The sequence below is a fragment of the Mustela erminea genome, chromosome 17 (assembly GCF_009829155.1).
Source record: "Mustela erminea isolate mMusErm1 chromosome 17, mMusErm1.Pri, whole genome shotgun sequence".
NCBI lineage: Eukaryota > Metazoa > Chordata > Mammalia > Carnivora > Mustelidae > Mustela > Mustela erminea.
Window position 1 is genome coordinate 67,169,242 of NC_045630.1, and position 21,367 is coordinate 67,190,608.

The window sequence follows — 21,367 nt, forward strand, 5'->3', positions numbered from 1 at the left end:
ACCATTGAAAGTATTTTTTTTAAACTTGGTTATGAATTACCAAGAATGGTTGCATTTGAAAAAAAAAAAAAAAAACCACATCAAAAATCAGTGTCATTGATATCACACTTACCAAGAAGTATGGGGACTCCAACAAATTTGCACTTGTAATAACCAAGGCAAGGTGAATATGGTTGTGTTCTCCTCCCAACCCCCACCAAGTATCTGCAAGACCTAAATCAGATTATTAAGCATGTGATAGGTGAAGAAATGCTCTTTATGGCTAAGGGCTGTTAACATCTTATGAAAGAGATTGAATAGTATAAAGTCCAGAGAAGATAATATTTGTCTGAAGAACCAACGAAATGCCATAAGAAGATGACACTGTTGGCGTCAAATACAGCTCCCTCTGAAGTCAGATCCTGACCACCTAGGCACGCAAGCAGAAATGGAAGTGCAGAAGCAGCACATGTAACTTGGTTAGGTCTATAAATACTCAACTTCTAACAATTAGCACTTTTATCAAATGTTCCTTGTGATTTGTGATTAAGCTCCTCCCGGTACTCACCTTCCCTTGACCTTCTGTTCACTTACTTTAAACTGGAACCCCTGACTTATTCTTACTAATTCTTTTCCTTTACAATCTATAGACTGGAACCTGTGTTTAAGCCCCCGCCCTAGAGCTACATCCCTGAGTTTTTTCGTGATCCCTACTGCTTGAGACCCAAGCCCTTTCTGCCATCTGACTGACTCTCCTACCTCTTTTCAACCTGTTCTCTTCTCTGGGCTCTGGCTTCCTTCCTCCCAAATTCAGTTTCCATGAAGTTCTAACTAGAGGCTATGATTCTTCCCTGAGGGCATGGAAAAAAGATGGATTCCTACTTGAGAAAAATACCCCTTAATGTAAGTTCTCTCTCTCAAATCGTACCCCAGTGCTCCCCCATTGCTGAATTATGCGAATCCTGCATTTTCAAAATCTCTTCTGTTTGTCATTTTCTTCATCTTCCTGCCCCACTCTCCATGTTCTGGTCCCCAGGTCTTTGCTTAGGATGACGGCAGTGGATTCCTTACTGATCCCTGCCTCTGTTCCCTCTCTGCCGGGCTCTGTCATCCTCTCTGCAGCTGGATTAATCTTCGGAAATCGGTTCCCAGATGCCACTCTAATCTCTGCTCAGAGGCTTACTCTCCCTGATGAAGGGATCAAGTCTGAGGCAAGGTATTAAACCTCCTGTCTGCAAAGAAGTCTTCACCCAAACTAACTTCGCATCATTTGGGACACAGTTTCAGTCCCTCTGGAGAGCTCACTACACTCTGAAGCAGGCCTAGACTGCCTCTTGCCACAAAGCTTCAGTTACTCTATTCCCTCTTTTGGAATATACTCTCTTCCCACTTACTTGCAGTCAAGACTTACCCACCTGTTAGGAACACATTCGAGTACTACCTTAGACATGAAGCCTCTGATTCTCCATGCAATTAACCTCTCCCTAAACTAAAAGCCAATATCACTCTGCTTAGCACATTCACAGTAAACTCAGCTGACATCTATTGGAAGATCATTATGATCCAGGTCTGGTGCTAAATTCTTTGCATGCATAGTCCTGTTCAGTAATCAATGCAAAACTGCAAGGTTACAGCCATTTTACAGACGAGGACATGGGGGCAGAGACCTAGCATCACACCATAAGTTATGGGGCCTGACAGCCGTGTGGCTTCATTACCCTTTCATTGGTCCCTAAGCACACTGGGGCTGAGCACTGTATATTGCAGGTGGGAAGTGAACACGTCCACAGCAGATCCCACAGGACGGTATCCATGCTAGGGAGGGAGACAAGCAAGGAGGTCCTCAACACCCAAGATTATGAGGCCGTCACGGAGCATTGACGAGTATCAAAGAAAACAGGAGATCTATGTCTTCTCTGAGATACAATCTACCAACTGGGAAAGCCAATGACAAGGAAGAGCACAAAGTGACAATGAGTCAGAGGACAGTGATACAAAAATAATAATAAAGGGGAAAGAACCCCACGGGGAGAGAAAACAGCCCACCTTTTCATTTAACAGAGCATTCAAGCTAATCATTCAAACGGATTCCCACCGAGTTTCAGATCTTGGAAGAGCATCAGAGGTGGGTTGGTCTAATTATGCAGTAATTTAAAACTCTGTACCATACCCCTGGATTGGACCCCAGCCAGAGCGGCTCTGAACTCGAGCAGGCCAAACTGCTCTCCACTCGTTCAGCAGAGCTGGGAAATTCTTAAGGAGCTGGACTTCCGCAGTGATGGTGAGAAAGTGCGAGTTCCGATTCCGAGCTCAGTGGGAGTTAAACACAGTGAACTGAGGGGGTTCCCTGCTCCATATTCCCCAGCAGCCCTGGGCAAGTGCAGGCAGCAGGACAGGGCTCTCCCAGAGGGTTGCAGGGGGACGACGGCTTTGATCGGAGACCCTGAGCATCTGGCCCATTTTCCTGGGTTCCTGGTCTCAGTCCAGCCTGCGCAGAAGAGACGGTGCCGCTGGGGGAGCCTTCATCCTCTACGAAGCAGTGTCCCTCGGAAGGCGCTTCTCAGGGCCGTCTGCACGGCCCGATTCCTCAGACTGTAAACGATCGGGTTGAGGAGGGGGGTCACCACGGTGTAGGTGACCGCGATGAGCTGGTCCCGCTCCAGGGAGTAGCTGGCTTTGGGCCTCAAGTACATGAAGGAGGCGCAGCCGTAGTGGACGATGACCACCGTGAGGTGTGAGACGCAGGTGGAGAAGGCCTTCTTCCGGCCCTCGGCCGACGAGATCCGCAGGATGGCCGTCAGAATGTGGGCGTAGGAGACGGTGATGAGGGAGAAAGACACGAGGAGGACCAACAGGCTGAGGATAAGGATGCCCAGTTCACTCGGGCCCGTGTCCCCGCAGGCCAGGCTCAGCACCGGAGGCGTGTCACAGAAAAAATGCTGGATCTCATGGGAGCCGCAGAACGGGAGGCGGAAAATGACTAGTGTCATTCCCAGCCCGAAGAGGTACCCGCTGAGGAAGGAGGTGCCGACCAGCTGGGAGCAGAAGGCAGGGCTCATGCGGCTGGCGTAGTGCAGCGGGACACAGATGGCCACATACCTGTCGAAGCCCATGACCGCCAGAAGGAAGCAGTCGGTGCAGGCCCAGGAAGCAGAGAAGAACATCTGGGCGGCACAGCCCACATAGGAGATGGCCTGGCCCCCCATGACCAGGCTGGACAGCATCCGAGGAATGATGCCCAACGTGTAGCAGGTCTCGGAGAAAGACAGGAAGGAGAGGAAGAGGTACATGGGGGTGTGCAGGTGGCTGTCCAGCCTGATGACCACGATAATGAAGACATTGGCGGTCAGGGTAGCAAGATACAGAAGTAGGAAGAGGGCAAAGAGCAGGAACTGCAGCTCCCCAAAGCTGGAGAAGCCCAGGAACACAAAACCCTTCCAGGCGGTTGCATTGGCCTGGCCCATCCTGAGGGGGCCCTGGTCAACTGTGTGCTGACACCTTCCGCCTGGCCCGCAGGTGCCTCGTTTCCTTAGAGGGCAGGATGAGGCGGGTTCTCCTTTCTTTGTGCCTGTTGTAACTCAGAAAGGAACCTCTCATTGGGACAGCAACCAGTCAGGAAGGGATTGACAGCACCAGACAGATAGATGTACGGACCGCTCTCACTTGCGTGCAGGTACGTGTCCGTGTGCGAGGACACACAGTGTGCACACACACGCCCACGCACACACACTACACAGAGAGACACACATGCCACAGGTAAAGCACTCATCCCCAACCACGCCCAGTTCACAGGTCCAAAACCCTGTGCAGCCGTATTTTCCCAGTGACCGTGTCCATCATCCACAAGTCCATCAGGCGCGTTACCAACACCTGCCTTCCGAGACAGCACATCAACACGCAGAAGGTGCGCCGGACTCCCGTTCATACCGACATCCTACAGCCGCCCACGTAAGAATACACCCGTGGGCACGGACGCACCCTGTTGGAACAGGACGCGGGGCAGCCTGTGGGATATTATTTTCTGGGTCAGGGGACAGAGACGGGACCAGAGAGAAAGTGCCGACTCCTAATGCAACATTCCAGCCCCCAAACAACGACCACCCTCTGACACCGTGGGACTCGGTACCCGTGAACACGGAGCTCTGTCACAGTCCCGTATCTGCCGCCCTCCCCGGAGCCTCTTCTGTGCGAGTCCAGGCCGAGCGCGGAGGGAAGCGTCAGACTCGGGGAACTGGCCGACCGCTCGGCGCTCAGATCCGCGGCGAGGCCCTGCGGCGGCTGGGAGACCCGGCGGCAAGGGGAGACCCGGCCAGGGAGCCTCCAGCACCCGACGAGGCTCACGGGGAGGAGAGCAGAGCCCTGCTTCTCAGCAGCCAGGCCCCAGACGCCTCGCCGCCGCCCTGCCTGCAGGGGAAGAGCCCGAGACCCGTCTCAGAGGCTTCTCTGAGCTCAAGGGATGCTCCCAGGTGAGCCCGAGACAGCCTCTGCACGTGTGGCCCCACGGGGCGAGTCCTCTCGGCTTCCGTGGAGCAGCCTCTGTCTCTGAGGGGCCCCAGTCCCCGGGGCGCTGTCTCAGGACGCACTTCCGATGTCGTTAGGGTGAGAACTCCTGCGGGGAAAGAGATGCTGCGATCTGATGTAAACAATAATCCCATTATGTACTAAGTATTATATTCGCTCTTCTCACATGTTAAATCTCCTTGAGAACTTCAAATAACCTGGTTAAAAAGGGTGAACCATTGCATTTTATGGAAGAGGAAACCGAGGCTCATGGAGTCTAAGCGACCTGAACCCCCCCCCCCACACACACACACCCTCCCCAGATCACAGAGCTCAGATTCATGGTTTTAAAGTCTCCCGGTGAGATGTACAGTAGGAACACAGGGATTCGCCTTCCCAAGAGCGGAGACGACCCTTTCCAGGGCGCGCCCGGTTTCGAAGGCCCACGCGGTCACGTCCACACCCGAGAGCGCGCTCCTCCCTCTGCCCCACCCCTGCGCGCTCCTCCCTCAGCCTCGCCCCTGCGCGCTCCTCCCTCTGCCCCACCCCTGCGCGCTCCTCCCTCAGCCTCGCCCCCTGCCCACGTCCTCGTCTGTGCACTGCACTTCTTTCAGACGCATGTTTGTATTTTATTTTTTTAAGATTATTTATTTTGGGGAGAGAGAGAGCAAACACGGGGGTGGGGAGAAGGAGAGAAGACGGGGACTCAGCACCGCGTCTCCGAACTGCCGCGCCGCGCGTGGGGACCCGCGACCGTCCGAAGAGCAGCGGAGCCCGGGAAGCTGGTCTCACCGCAGCGCGGCCGCCGGCTTCCGAGGTGTCCCCGGCGCTCGGTTTCACCTGCTGGTCTCGGGTCACAGCACGCTTGGTTAACGTCACCCGCTCTCCTGCAACGTAATTCTGAAGGGTTTCCTGTAAAACGCAGGAAAGTTGCAGCGACAGAGCTGCGTTTCCTGGAGTTCACTAACAACGTCGTGATAATTTTCAAACAAGCATATGTGCCTTTTTTAGGGAAATTGAGAGGACACTAGTGTAGGAGCATACGCTCTTCTCTACCTGACCTCACGCTCGCCGCGCTCAGCGCAGTCTTCCCGTGCCCGCACCATGCCCTTCGTCCCCTCCTGTGCGTCCAGGTCCCCGCGGGTCGCGCTTCCCGTGCGCCTTCCCTCAGTGCGCCTCAAAGCACGTGCTTGCGGCCACTATCTTCGTGCTTCTTTACCTGAAAATGCCTTCACTTTGCCTTTATTGGCGGAATGTAGTTTTCCGGAATAAAAAGTACGTCTCTTCATCTTCCCTCGTGCCGCTTACTGAGTCTCTGTCCTCCTACTTTCTGATGCCCGAGCTGCCGTTAATGCTGTCGCGCTGCTCCACGTGCCGGGTCGGCTTCCTCCTGTTTCCATGCGTTCGCGTCGCCTGCGGCTGGCATCAGTTGGAGGACGGTGGGTTGGCACATGCTTTTGTACGTTTCCTCCTTGTGATTTGTTGAACGTCTTGAGTTTGTACATTATTGTCTTCCACCATGTACGGGAAATTTCCAGCTATTATTTCTTAAAATATTTTCTTCTTTATTTTTCTCTTTATCTCTTCATTTCCTTCTGATATTCTAATCATTGCACTACTTGATATTGTCTTGAAAATCTCACAGAATTGATTCATTTTAACTTTTTTTCTTCTTCAGATCAACTTATTTCTATGGATTTATTTCCCATCATCAGTCCTTTCTTCTATCATCTCCAACATGTTCTTGAGCCTATTTCATGAAAAATCTATATACCAGCAGTATGTAAATAATAATAATAATATTTCATAACAAAAGGGATTTATTCCAAGAATGCAGAACTAATTTACTGTTTGAAAATGTTAACATAATTCACCAAATCAGTCAAATAAGTGAAGAAATGTAATCTACTCATCTCAATATTTGTGTAAAAATTATTGGTAAAAATCAATATCCATTGATTTTTTTAAAAAATTCTGTTTCTATTTAAAATTAAAGCCACTATCATACCTCTTTGTGAAATATTGAACTCTTTTCCCTAGAATAAGCACTCTGGCTACTCTATACAACATTGTACTGGAGGTCCAAACCAGTGTAATAATGTGAGAAAAATATATAAAAGATCTAATGATTTGAAAAGGATGATGAAATTCTTCATTTGGAAATGACATGACGGTGTACTGAGAAAATCTTACTAAATCTACAGAAGGTCTACAAACCTAATAAGTACATTTAGCAAGTTCTCAAGTTAATTGTTTTTCTTTTCTTTTTTTAAGATTTTATTTATTTATTTGACAGACAGAGATCACAAGTAGGCAGAGAGGCAGGCAGAGAGAGAGAGGAGGAAGCAGGCTTCCCGCGGAGCAGAGAGTCCTATGTGGGGCTCGATCCCAGGACCCTGAGATCAAGACCCGAGGCTTTAACCCACTGAGCCACACAGGCGCCCCTGTTTTTCTTCATATTAGTTGCAAAAAATAAGAAATTACATTTTATTTTAATAGTATCAAAACACAGATGCTTAAAATCAACACTTAGAATTAAATTTTTAAAAAGATGAGGAAGTACCCTATACTTTAAAATTCTAAACATTAAGAGATAAGATTAAAATAAATCTAAGTAAATTTAATACATTAAATTTCATGGATAAAACGATTCAATATTGTAATTTTGATTTCCCAAATTTATCTATAGATTCAATATACCTTTATAAAAAAACTCCAATAGGATGTGTGTAGAAATTGGGAAGCTAATTCTAGACATCATTTGGAAATGAAAAGATCTAAACAATCATACGAATTAAACACCTGAACTCAAAATTACTATAAAATAACAATAATGAAAAAAACTGCTACCAGCAAAATGGTAGGTATATAGACCAATAAAAAATATAAAGTCCAGAAACAGTCACATCTGTATCCAGTACCATCAATTTCTGTAAGGTTGCCTTGCAAATTACTGAGGAAAGGAAAATCTTTCCAACCGATGGTACGGGAATGACTGAATTTCAGGGTAAGAGAAAAGAGCAAAACCAAAATAAAAACGTGGTCCTCACTGCATTCCGTATACAGAAATTATCCCAGATGAGGTGTAGACCTGAATGTCTGAAAGGACAAAACAACTAAAAGAATACACAGAAAATATCTTCATTACCTTGGGGAAGGCAAAATATTTTTTTAGGCAGGAGACAAAAATGCATAGGCATAAAAAATTGATCAATCAAACCATAAAAATTAAACATGTGCTTATCAAAGAGCAGATGGCAGAGCGAAATGGCAGAGCAACTTTGAAAGAAAAGCCAATTTGTACAAAGCTGAACAGAGAGAGAGTCGGCATGTGGCCACACGGAGACTTGGATAAATGTTTTAGCCGTTTAATCTGTTATTATGAAAAACTTAGAAACAGCCCCAATGACCATGACCATGGGAATACTAAACAATATCCTGAAACAAAAAGGAATAAACGTGTAACCCCATGGAAATTCTCAAAAGCATTCCCTTGAGTAAAAGAAGCCACAAGCAACACAGCTCTTAGAATGTGTTTCCGTTTGTGAATTTAAAGAACAGGGACGTTGTATAACGTTTGAGGAAATCACCTCGCTCGTGGTCCCCTCAGCCCTGACTGGATAAGGGCACGAACGAACTTCTTGAAGTGATGGAGATGTTTCAGGTCTCGAACTCAGACTTGACTAATTATGGAAATACCAATTTAAAACACACTCCTGAACAACCAAGTGGTCAGAAAGGAACTCAAAAGAGAAATAAAAACCTATCTTGCCACAGACGCCATGACAAAACTGAGGAGGTGCAGCAAGAGCACTTCTAAGAGGAAGGTTGATAATGTAAATAACCCACACTAAGGGAAAAGAAAGATCTTGAACAGACGACCTAACTTCACACCCGACAGAACTAGAAGATGGAGAACACGCAAAACCCAAAGAGAGCAGGGAGAAGGAAATACAAAGATGGGAGCAGAAACAAATAAAGACTAGAAAAACAATAGAAAAGGTCAACAAAATCAGCAGTACGGGTGTTGGTTGCTTGTTTGTTTCTTTTTTGGGGGTTGGGGGGGGTCTGATTGGTGTTTCCAGGCTGTCCACTTCAGCAGCTCCAGGACTGGGAAGTACAAGGCAACAAGAAAACCCAGAGAACTGGTCACCGTACTGTTCCTTGGGCCCCAAAGTCACAGTTATTCTTGTCCTTCCCAGCGTTCGGATACTTCGGTGTGCTTTATGCATAAGGTCCAGCGTTTTCAGTTACAGGAGGCAGGAGGCACGGGAAGGTCCTTCTACTCTGGCATCTGGAAGTGAAAGTCCTATAGTCAGTTAGGTTGTATCACAAAGTTTCCTAAATCGAATGAATGAAAAAAAATATGACGAAATCAGAGAGGGAGACAAACCCTGAGAGACTCCCAACTGTAGGAGACACACTGAGGGAGGCTGGAAGGGACGTGGGGGGATGGGGTGACTGCGGGATGGGCATTAAGGAGGGCAGTGGTGTCTGATACTGGGTGTTGTTTGCAGCTGACGCGCCATTGAGCTCTACCTCTAAAACCAACGGTGCATGATAAGTTAACTCACTGAATTTAAATAAAATAAGTAAATCCAAGGAATGAAATCTTAACTCCCGCCTTTTCAAAGTTAGGTAAATTGAGGGATAAAAAAAGTGGGTAGGAGAAAAATCAATGAAACAAGATGGGATTGGGAGGAATACAAACCATAAGTGACTCTTTTTTTTTTTTTTAAGATTTTATCCATTTATTTGACAGACAGAGATCACCGGTAGGCAGAGAGGCAGGCAGAGAGAGAGGAGGAAGCAGGCTCCCCGCCGAGCAGAGAGCCCGACGCGGGGCTCGATCCCAGGACCCTGGGATCATGACCTGAGCCAAAGGCAGAGGTTTTAACCCACTGAGCCACCCAGGCGCCCCCCATAAGTGACTCTTAATCTCACAAAACAAACTGAGGGTTGCTGGGGGGAGGGGGGTGGTGTTATGGACATTGGGGAGGGTATGTGCTTTGGTGAGTGCTGTGAAGTGTGTAAACCTGGCGATTCACAGACCTGTACCCCTGGGGATAAAAATATATGTTTATAAAAAATAAAAAATTAAAAAAAAAAAAGATAGACAGCCAAAGCATGTGAGAGGCTAAGAGGATTTTAATGAAAATCTATTGACCAGGTGACTGAAATCCAGAGTGTTTTTATTTCCCCCATACTTCCGAATAGATAAACTTAGGCAATGTGTTTATAAATAACAGATAAATGATCATAGTTGGCCATCATTTTGTGACAACTAGAAAATCCTATTACGATAAACTTCTCAGAAACTGAAAAATTGCATGCTCGTGATAGACAAAGAATATTTTTTCAAGTCCTTTCCATGGAATAGATTCTGTATCACTGTTTTTGAGAAAGTAGAAAAAAAGAACTGATAAATTCATTCTCCATTAAATTATTAAAAATACCTTTTGATGATAGACCATTCGGCTACTAATGAACTATAACTTAAAAGGAATTTTAAAAGCTTGAGTAGCTCTGCTTTGCTTAAAAACAAACAAACAAAAAAGCAAACTTTTTTTGGAGTAAAGGTGATCCTGAGCTCATTTTAGCAAAAAGAAATATTATTCATTGATATATAAGGTAATTTTTAAAGCACTACTGTTACTCAGAGATAATTTTACATTAAAATTCTAATTTTCACATTTAATAAGATTTTTTTTTATTATATTGTCTTAGTCATCATTCAGCACATCATTATTTTTGACGTAGGGTTCCGTGATTCATTGCGCATAACACCCAGTGCTCCAAGCAGTCCATGCCCTCCTGAATCCCCATCACTGAGCTCACCCAACCCCCACACCCCTCCCCTCTGAAAGCCTCGGTTTGTTTCCCAGAGTCCACAGTCTCGCAAGATGTATTCAGGAATTCAGTGAGAAGCACATGCAGCCAAGCCCACTTGATCCAGCAAGGCTGTCATTCAGAATGGACGATAAAAACACTTTAAAAGAATCAACCTATAGACATTTTTGTTACCAAAAAGTATGGTAAAGTGACCCATCAAAAACTCATAAACAAATATTTAGGGACACATATATCCGAGAAGTTCACAGAGAAAAATACAAAATATATTTTAAAATGGAAGATCTAAGAGAGCAAATTACTTTTGCATCTAAATTCCATTGACTACATTTTTTAAAATGAACCATAGGAGCGGCATTAAAACACCAGTACATGCAATATGGGATTTTATGGAGAGGGACATTTTACAGACGTGGGTACACGTGTCCGTCTGTCTCCCCCCGTAAAGAAACAGGGACGCAGCTCTGCACCCAACGGGCACTGACCAGGCGGACTGCAAGGGCGGAAGGAACCTGGCCGGTCCCCTCCCTGAGGGCTAGGGAGCGAGTGCTCGGGGTGGGACCCCACACAGAAGGGGCCTGGTTTGCACCTCCCGCAGGCGCCCCAGGACAGAGCGGCAGGCTTGTCCATCAGCTTGCCCAGCTGTGTACCATGAGGGCAGGAGGTGGGAGTGGAAAGGTTTCACGGCCGCCAGAACACCACGAAGCGGAGACGGGCTCCTCCGTGGCTTCGGCCCGTATCACGGCGTCTTGATTAACGCCGGTCTGCGGTGGGTGTTACCGCTGCATGGAGTGATTTCCACTCGACTCTTCTTTTTGAAGAGAGTTACAGGTGTTCCTGTACTTGTTATTTTCCGTGTAAATTAAAATGTTTGTCCTTCTCTACAAAAATAAATAAAATAAAATAGAGATAGATAGAGATAGATAGATATCTATCTCTATCTCTATCTATTGATGCAGTCCTTTCCAAATCCCAGATAGATATCTAGATCTAGATAGATCTATCTAGATATATAGAGAAGATTTGTATTTGTAGAGAAGATAGATATATCTAGATCGATCTATCTATCTATCTATCTATAGATATAGATGTATATCTACAGATGTGTATCTATAGATTTAGAGGTTTATCTATAGATAGATAGATATCTATGTAGATATGTATATCCATATCTATGTAGATCTATCTATCTCTATATATCTTTCTATCTTTATATATATCTTTCTGGGATTTGGAAAGGACTGCGTCAAGCCTATAGATGAACTTGGGGATGAATTTTGTTATGTTTTTCTGGGTTCTCAAGACAGGAATTCAATTCCCTATTAGGGACTGCCCTCCTCTCAGACGCTTCGGCCGCATCCCACACACGGGCATGTTGTAATCGCGGGTGGACTGGTTAATATTGTTTCCTTTCCACGTGTTTATAGACTTTCTGTCCTTGACTTCTAGCTTGATTCCACGGTGGTAAGAGAACCACATGTCCTCTGTAGGGTTCCCGTCCCTTGAAACTTCCGGCAGTTGAAGAGGGGATGGGGACGGAGGCGTGCCCTTGTGGGGACCATGGGGTAGTGTCTGCAAGCGTACAATTACCGCAGTCGACACCTGCAACTCGAAGAAAACCGTATGCTAGCTAACTGGAATGAAACGCTTAAAAAAATTCTTGTGGTTTGTCTTTGTCTTGTGGCTCAGGATATGGCTTTTCCTGGTGTGAGGCGGACGGCAGGTCGCCCCCCAGGCTCTGCTGGCAATGCTGCTGTGGGTGCATGGTGTGGGGGAGGGGAGGGGGCTGACACTGCAGGACCAGGCAGATCAGGGCGCCCACTGTCACTGGTTATAGGTCTCCCTACTACGTCCCTGCTGGACTTCCCCTTTCTTGGTTCTTTGCCAGAGAGAACAGTCTTAGCTTGCGTTTATTATTTATTTTTTATGTATTTATTAATGTATTTATTTATGTTTTCATTTTGCCTTTGCCTGGGCCAGTCCATCGAGTCTGCCTCACCTTTCCGAGTCATGCTTAGGATTGTTATTTCCAGGCTTTGTAGGTGTATTTAGAGGGGAGTGCTGAGAAACATGAATGTAGACCGTTTGCCTGGAACTCAAATAGATCAAACATTTAGGGAATCTGTAAACTACTTTCCAAAATTGTGAACTATTTTCTAGCTTTTACATTTGCAACAATAGCATACATGTTACACTTCTTCCAATCCTCACCAACACTAACATGGCTAATCTTCTTTTTTTTATAAATTAAGATATTTATTTATTTATTTATTTATTTATTTGACAGACAGAGATCACAAGTAGGCAGAGAGGCAGGCAGAGAGAGAGGAGAAAGCAGGCTCCCCGCTGAGCAAAGAGCCTGATGTGGGGCTAGATCCAGGGACCCTGAGATCATGACCTGAGCTGAAGGCAGAGGCTTAACCACTGAGCCACCCAGGGGCCCTGAAATAAATAAGCTTTTTTTTTAAAATAAATCTCATTGCCATTATATATATACACAATACACATATATGCAAATTTTTCTTTTGAAATATATTTATTGGTCAATTTTGTGTCGTTACATAGTTGCAAGGGCTGGACTACGACAATACATGATACCAGCCTTCTTATTTCGTGGTCTTTCCCTCCTGGGACCACTCGGCTCCAATATGTCCCGTCTTGTCTGAGCACTTTCAGCCCTCAGTACACACAGTGTGCCTCCATCTTCTTTCCTCCCTCAAGGTGCAAATTCCTTGTAAGAAGAGCCCATTCCTTCTCAGACTCATCTTCAAACACTGGGAGCGCTTCCCAATTGCCTGGACGGGGGCTGGTGATGAGAGGGTGAGAGCGTCGGGCGGGGAGACGTCAGTGATGGGTCTCCCTCCCTTCTATGCCAAAACAAAACTTGCGAATTAACAAGGACAGAACGTGAACTCTGCAAGTTTTAAATCCCCAGAGACTCCCAGCAGAGTTTTACTAGCACGTGTTCCACAAAGCCCTGTAACTAATGAGAGAAAATTACAAAGTCAAGTGAGAAAGTTCTCCTGCTTCCTCTGATGAAAGGAGAAAGGAATCCCCGAGGGTCTCCTAACCAGAGCCAAACCTCCAGAGCGGAGGAGCCTCGGGTCCTCGTAATGATCAGGCAACATCCTAAACTGGTGGAAGAGAAGGTTCTTAACCACTGGGATTGGGCGAATGGTAGACACAGAGCAGAGGTCATGCCGCCCAGCCTCACAACTCATGTCGGAGGCTCTGGGCCACAGGACACCAACGCTTGCACAGAATCGGGGCCTTTTCCTCACTCCCCAACCTTAGACCCAGAAGCTTCATGGACTTCCAAGGTCACTAAACTAACAGTGACGAGGTGAAAAATGTAGCCTGTTCAATCGATGATTGTGTAGGAAGCAGATCTCTGTCTCTTCTGAGCAAAGAATAAAGCAGGTTTCCAGCCACGTGAAGACCATCGTGGAGGAGGATAAGCCCAGCACTGAGCTAGCCCTGGGGCCCTGATAAAGCACACGAGGTAGGAGACTCTTGGACTCTGATTTCCCCACAATTAATTGTCCCTGCATTTTCTTCAAATTGCGTTTCTCTGGGACTTAGGAAAGGGTGTGAATTTCTTTTGTCAGTGGATCCATATTCCAAACTAAATTTGTCACAAGTCGATTTGGGGATAACTTCAGAAACAGGTGAGGGTGGGGTGTATGACTCCCTCACCCTACACACACAGGCATTCAGAATACATCAGAGTAGTGGAGATTCCGGAAGTCACCCTCCAACACTGGAGCTTCACCACGTAGGCACTGAGCGCACCATTAGGTAAGAACTAGGTAAGGGACCATCAGTCTTGGGACATGCATTGCTGATTCTTTGCATGTTCAAAATGCTTCCAAATTTAATGATGGATTTGAACCCAAGCCCTTTGGGCTGTTGAGGAGGGGATGTGGCATATCGTGGGAATCAGGCTGTTCTGCAATCGGTATGTTAGAAAGAGCTTGAAGGACACCTGGGTCTCATAGTCGATTAAGCATCTGACTCTCGGTTTGGGCTCAGGTCATGATCTCAAGGTCACGATCTCGGGGTTGTGAGATCAAGCCCCACATCAGGCTCCGTGCTCCTCACAGAGACTGCTTAAGACTCTCTCCCTCTGCCTCTCCCTGCACTGCTCCCCCCCATCCTGTTCTCTCTCTCTTCAAGTAAATAAATCAATCTTTAAAAAAAAAGAAGGAAAGAGAGAGAGAGAAAGAAAGACAGAAAAAAGAAAGAAAGAAAAGAAAAGAAAGGAAAAAAGAGCCGTGAGGTCTGCACTGAGGATGCCAGCTACGAAAAACCACTTGTTTTGCTCTTCTCTTCTGCCCCTCACGCCACTTTGGGGCACTTAGTAATTCATCTTTTCATTCCACAATCTGATCGCTCTTCTTCAGAATTCCCGTGGAGAGTCGAGAGAACTGGGAGACGTCCGTGCTCTCCTGAGGGAGGGATTGTTCGCAAGGTCTCAGCCGAGGGCAGAAGGGTGAGGAGGACCTAGTACTTCTGGGAGAGGACAAAGTCGTCTGAGACAGTCCGAAGGGCGTGAGAAGGCCGTTTGCAGGGGAAAATAGAACAAGGAGCTTCAAGTGTGGGTGTGGAGATCCTAAATTTGGATGCTAAGGAGGCCTAAGTCTTGCTTAACGTACCTCATGCGAAGGAAGCCCACGGATCGTTTAGACACTGTCCCCTTCTAATATAATTGCCTAAGGCAGGAAGACAAAAAAAAAAAAAAAAAGCTCTAGTTTCCTTTTGGAAGATAATTGCCCATAGACAGCAGGTGTGCATACAGTGAGAGAAAGTGGGAAACAGGAAAGGAGAAAGCGTGGTGAGAAAGATTAGACCCATGACTCTCGCGTGGCCAAGAACGAAGTCAAGCCTCATCAGGTCTAAGAAGCCAGAAGCAGCAGATCTCTGAGGAGAGTCCATCGGGCCACGAGTTGTTTTTATAGCCTTTGATGATAAAATTTATAATTACGTATTTATTCTATTTATATTTATTTGTGCTTGTTAAAGTGTATAATTATAACTTAGACCATTTCCTTATTGCCTGTTTTGACTGTCAGTGACCAAGCTCGATGCTGCTGACAGAAGACTTAATCTTTGCCTGAACAAAATCTAATTAAGAGTGGGAAGTCTGTCTAGCTGTGTGCTCCTCACGCTCCGCAGTGCTGAATAACAAAGTAAAAGAGAAACTGTTTATAGATTCCACACTTTTTTGGATAACTAGCCTATCCATACAACACATACTGGGAATCATTACTTTCTTAATGCATTTTGTTAGTGCTGTGAGAAATACAGAAATCTGTGACTGATAGCCTCTTTCCTCAAGGAAGAGACATTGATAAATGGAAAGAATACACAATTAAACTCAAAACAGGTGGATTCCAGCTCCAAACATGCCACTTCATAGGCACAACTATCTTCTTTCTAAAACACAAAAACCACAGCTGCCATACACACGTCACAGCCGTGCCATGGGCTTCACATTTTCATTGTCAAGAATAAAACCAATAAACATTACAAGGAATTTGACAAAATGCAGACCCTACCGATGCTAGTTATTAAATATGTTGACATGTAGGAAAGGAAAATCAGTAGCTCAGTATAGCATTAAATATAAGGAAAGACGGCATGTTGTAGAAGTTTAATCTGAGATTAAATCAGATGCAGAATTATTGACGAATTCACAGAATCTCTAGAATTTATCTTTTTCAGATGCCAGGGTTGACATTGAAGAAGTGGGCAAATTTTCAGCTGCTACCTGCACTGTGCTTGTGTAAAGGGTCTATTTATCAATAGCATCCACGTACTCTATTGGTCACTTTTCATCTGAAGGGTCCTGGAGTATCACTATCTTCCCTCTCCTCAGAGCAAGGGGAGGGAACGTGTTCTTCACTTTCAGGACCTAAATTCTTCTCCAAGAAGAGATAATGACTTTGGGCTCCTTACAATTATAAGCTGTTGTCCAAAACAGGTCCCCAATTTCCTAACAAACAATTATCAACCTTCACTCATTAGATATTGTGGAAGTTGCTCTGTCAGACTCTGACTGCGTATTAACTACTTGGTAGAGTTTTGTTTTCTTTTTTTTTTTTTTTTTTTTATTCAGAATCTGATCAAATCTGGCTTACCTAATGCACCTGAATTTCCTTTATCTGGATATCAATCAGAATATTTTTCCCCTCATTATATTACCAGTCAGTAAAGTCATTTTAAAAAATAAGCCTGAAGGTGTGTCTGTCACCCAATAAGTGATCAAGGATTGATCACTGAACAAAGATGTAACAAGTGGGTTAAAAATTAGGAAAACACATAACCTATATACACAGGGTATTTTGCTGAACTAAATGAAAAATCAGTTAGTAATTATAACGCTGATCATCTGTCTTATTCACAACATAATTTTCAAAGAATCATGGAGAATGGAGTATTTATTTGTTCTTTCTTTTAGATTTCAGACACGGAAACAATGAAGGTCAACCAGACAGTCGTGGGAGAATTCATTCTTATTGGCTTCTCCGTGTACCCACATGTGCAGATGTTCCTCTTCCTGGTCTTTCTTGGCCTCTACCTTCTCACCCTCACAGGTAACCTGGCCATCATGGGTCTCACTTGGGTGGACAGATCTCTCCACATCCCCATGTACCTCTTCCTTGGTGCCCTCTCTTTCTCCGAGACCTGCTACACTCTGACCATCATCCCCAAGATGCTGGCAGATCTGCTGACTGGGAACAGAGGCATCTCCGTCACGGGGTGTGGCTTGCAGATGTGTTTCTTCTTGGGACTTGGTGGCACCAATTGCATCATCCTGACCTTGATGGGATATGATCGCTTTCTGGCCATCTGCAACCCTCTCAGATATCCACTGCTTATGACCAACGTGGGGTGTGGACGACTTGTGGCCTCAGCTTGGGCTGGAGGCTTCCTTATCTCTCTGATAGAGACTGCGCTGATATTCAGGGGCTCCTTCTGCAGCCCCAACCTTGTCAGACATTTCTTCTGCCACATGCGAGCAGTGGTGAGGCTGTCCTGTCTAGACAGCGACCTCACGGGGTCCGTTGTGACAGTGATCTCCGTGTCTGGCCTGATGGGCACGTTCCTGCTCATCATTATCACTTACGTGTTCATTCTTTCCACTGTCTTCAGGATCCCGTCAGCCGAGGGCAAGCAGAAGGCCTTCTCTACCTGTGCCTCGCATCTCACAGTGGTCCTTGTCCACTTTGGGTTTGCAGCCATTGTCTATCTGAAGCCAGAAGCTTCAGGAGGGGACGACACGCTCATGGCCGTCCCTTACACGGTCATTACCCCTTTCCTCAGTCCTCTAATTTTCAGCCTCAGGAATAAGGACATGAAGAATGCCCTAAGAAAGGTGCTTGGAAAGAGGAGATTCTTGAAAAAGCAATTTTGGATTAATGCTACGTGAGTGACTGTCCCCTGATGTCAGTACGCATTTATCCTGTGACATCAGGAGAAGCCTGTGCCATTTGCCTTTTTCGAGTTGTCATGGAGGAATCCATAGACTGAGTGCGGGAACTTAAGCATCACAAATTTTTACTTAGTTTGTTAAGAAAGTTGTTCAACTACTTCTACTTCTACTGGCTCTTGTAAAGACCCTTGGCTTCTGCCAGTCAGCCTTCCACTGATGGAAGGGGAAAAGCAAGATTGTAGAAGGGAAAAACAACCTTTATGACCACAACACTAAGAGATGCTTAAAAATATCTAAAGATTCAAGAGATGAGGAATTTTTCTTGGAAACACTGTGAGACATTGGACTGTGCCTCCTAGGAGATAAGCCATTTCTAGTAGGTGACACACTATGTAGAAATCATCAACTGTCTCCTTGTGCATATCTGGATTGATACCTCCATTTGTTAAGTCCACTGCCATACTGATGACTGAAGGATTTTTTTTTAACATTTTATTTATTTATTAGAGAGAGAGTGAGCATGAAGGGGAGGAGAGGTAGAGAGAGAGGGAGAGGGCATCCCAAGCGGACTCCAAACTGAGCACAGAGCCTGACTCGGGGCTCGATCCCATGACCCTGAGATCATGACCTGAGGTAGAATGAAGAGTTGGATGCTTAACCGACTGAGCCACCCAAGCACCCTTGATTACTGAAGGTTTTTAAAAACACTGTTCATGACTGTGTCCTTCCACTGACAGACGCTCACTTCTGACTATGCAGGATATCTTGGAACATTGATCCGTCAAACAGACAGGACAGCAGAGCCTGCATGTCCCGTGAAATGGATGAGGGCTGGAAATAATCCCCATTTTCTTTAAGATGACCATATTCAAAAGCGAATGTTACACACACACACACGCACACACACATCATGGTACTGAAGGGGCCCACAGTGGCAGGCATTCTGGAATTATTTTGGCAGACATATAACATGTAATGAAGGAAACCACATGAACACAGCATTACACCTTGATATCACCCAGAAGACTTAGAATTAGAAACATGGTGGAGGTTATACCACACAGGACTAACAAGGGATCTTATGGACTAGCTGAACACACAAGCCTCGAGACTTTTCCGAGTACGTTGCTCAGTTCTGCTGTTAACCAGGTCTGTGCCTTCTCATGATGGACATAACCTTTGTATTAAGGCTTGATGTACATCGAACACATGAAAAGTATAGGGGCAAGGTCTGAACTCCATTATTTACAGGGATGTTATAAAGATAAATGAGATAATGGGTGAAAAATATTATGAGCACACACTGATTACAGTTTCCTCTTGCCACGACTCTATTTTCTTCCTTGGGACCATTCTTGTGGTGGGTGTGCAGGCAGAGCCTGTACCCACTTCAGTCATGGTCACTGCCTCAATGACAAGTGTTTCCTCGACTCCTGTTCCACCCCGAGAATGGATTATCCAATCGAGGGAAGCCATAAAATCTTGGGAATAGATGCTAAGAATTTACTCACTCAAGGTGGGTGTAGAAAACATGATGAAGCCTAGATACAAGTTTCTGAACTTGAATTTGGACCAATTAGCTTGCATATACCTGATACAGTAACTGGGGTGGACTCTACTAGTCACCGATTTAATATTCATTGTTGACATAGAAATAAGTAAGTAACCGGGAGCTGGAAAATATCTGCGTGTTTAAAAATCAAGAAACACATTTCTAAATGCATCATGAATCAAATTAAAAAATTTATGAATACTAGAGAAATGATTTGAATTGGAGAAAATAGAAATACTACAAGTCAAAGCTTTTGGGATATAGCTTTTTGGTATTCAGATGGAAACAGAGGCTCTTTAAAATGCATATTAAAAAAGTTCACAGGCTGGAGAGCAATAACTTGAGCATTCATCTCAAGAATTTGGGAAAAGAATAAATGAACACAAAAAGATTATGAATAAAAAAATGAATAAACGAGAGCAGAAATCAATTAAATAAGTATCCAGTACAGTGACTCAAAAAGTCAAAAGTTGGAATATTGAAAATATCAATAAATCTTATTCTTTTCTGGCGAGGCTGATGGAACAATGCAGACAGGATGTACGAGTCAACTCTGATGGGAATGGAAGGGGAGCATTTCTCAGGTCACACCACAGAAACGATCAGAGAATGTTGTGACTGACTTCATGGACATAAATTTGAGAACTTATGTAAAGTGGGAAAGTTCCCGTAGAACACATATTAAAGCTCATATAGGGAGAACGGTTATTTGATTCTCAAGAAATAGAATTTTAATTCATATGTACCACATTAAAAAACCAACCAACCAACCAACCAAGCCACCCACCCACCCACCCACCTCTGGGTTGCTTCGTTAGCTTTACTAGTAGATTCTGCCAAAATTTTAAAGGGGAAGTTTTGCCAAACTTGCCCCAAACCTCCCATGGGAGAGAAAAGAGTAAAATCCCCAACTCATCTTTTGGGCCAGTAGAATGTAGAAACTAGATCTTGAAATCTCACTCAGGAGCATAGACACAGAACTCTTGGGTAAAACTCAAGCTTCATTTAGTCCAGAAATGCAAGATTGGCACATTTGAAATCAATCAATATAATTTAGCATGTTATCAACATAAAGGATATTAATTAATTATGTATTATGTAATTATGTAATTATATGTAATTAACTGATGAAGAAAAAATTTTTGGCAAAATTTAACATCCTCTCAGGGAAAGGATAAAACCTGTTAGCATTGTAGGAATTAAAAGAAGGTTCCTTAAACTCATGAGGCTGTCGAATTCCGTTTGTATCTGAGTGTAGTCGCCACACGTTACACTGGTTTCAGGGGTCCAGAATGGGGACTCGGCAATCAGCTTCTCACTGGGCGGTGACACAGGTAAACACCACGGTGCTGAATCAGGAACAAGCAAGAACGGCGTCTCCCATCTCTGGGATCTCATTCCAGACAGTGCAGTAAGAAAGAAGCAAAAGGCAGAAGGATTATAAAGGAAGAAAAATGGTCATTTCTCATGAATTACAAAATTTCGTATGTTAGAAAAATCCAGAAGTAATCTGCAGATCAATTATTACAGGGCTGAGGACTCAGTACATATATGCACCAGCTACATCCCTATCATTAGCAAAACTTAGAATCTGGCTTTAAAAAATATATCGCATTTTGAAGCTTTGAAAATATCAAAGCCCTTGGAATAAATTTAACAAAAGACATGCAAGGCCTCTGCACAGAAAACTAAAAGACCTATGTAATGGTGAGATGTACTATGTCACGGATTAGAAGACTCAGTGTGGTACAGATGTCCGTCTCCCCATGCTAACCTATGCTTCAAAGAAATCCCAGGGAAAATCCTCATAGTGTCCTTTTCTGGGTATGAAAGCTATACGGGGGGCTAAAATTGATTTACAAATAGCCAAGACATTCTTAAAGAATAACATATATATGTCATATATATATATTATGATATATTTTTATTTATATTTATTATATATTTATATGATTCATATTTATATTTTATTTATATATTCATATTTATTTACAAATATAAATATATCCAATATAATATATAAACATACTTAATATATTTAAGTAAATTTA

At 44.6% G+C, this 21,367-nt stretch overlaps 2 protein-coding genes across 2 annotated transcripts; one reads left to right on the forward strand and one right to left on the reverse strand.

Moving 5' to 3' along the window:
• Positions 1-2,501: 2,501 nt before the first annotated feature.
• On the reverse strand, positions 2,502-3,443 carry LOC116576106 (olfactory receptor 10Z1). Its single transcript, XM_032317922.1, has one exon. It carries the CDS (start codon positions 3,441-3,443, stop codon positions 2,502-2,504), a length of 942 nt encoding a protein of 313 aa, XP_032173813.1.
• A 13,310-nt stretch (positions 3,444-16,753) lies between these two features.
• On the forward strand, positions 16,754-17,761 carry LOC116575962 (olfactory receptor 10X1). The gene is given in 1 exon segment (XM_032317579.1): positions 16,754-17,761. A coding segment is annotated over 1 exon segment (1,008 nt).
• Positions 17,762-21,367: the final 3,606 nt, after the last annotated feature.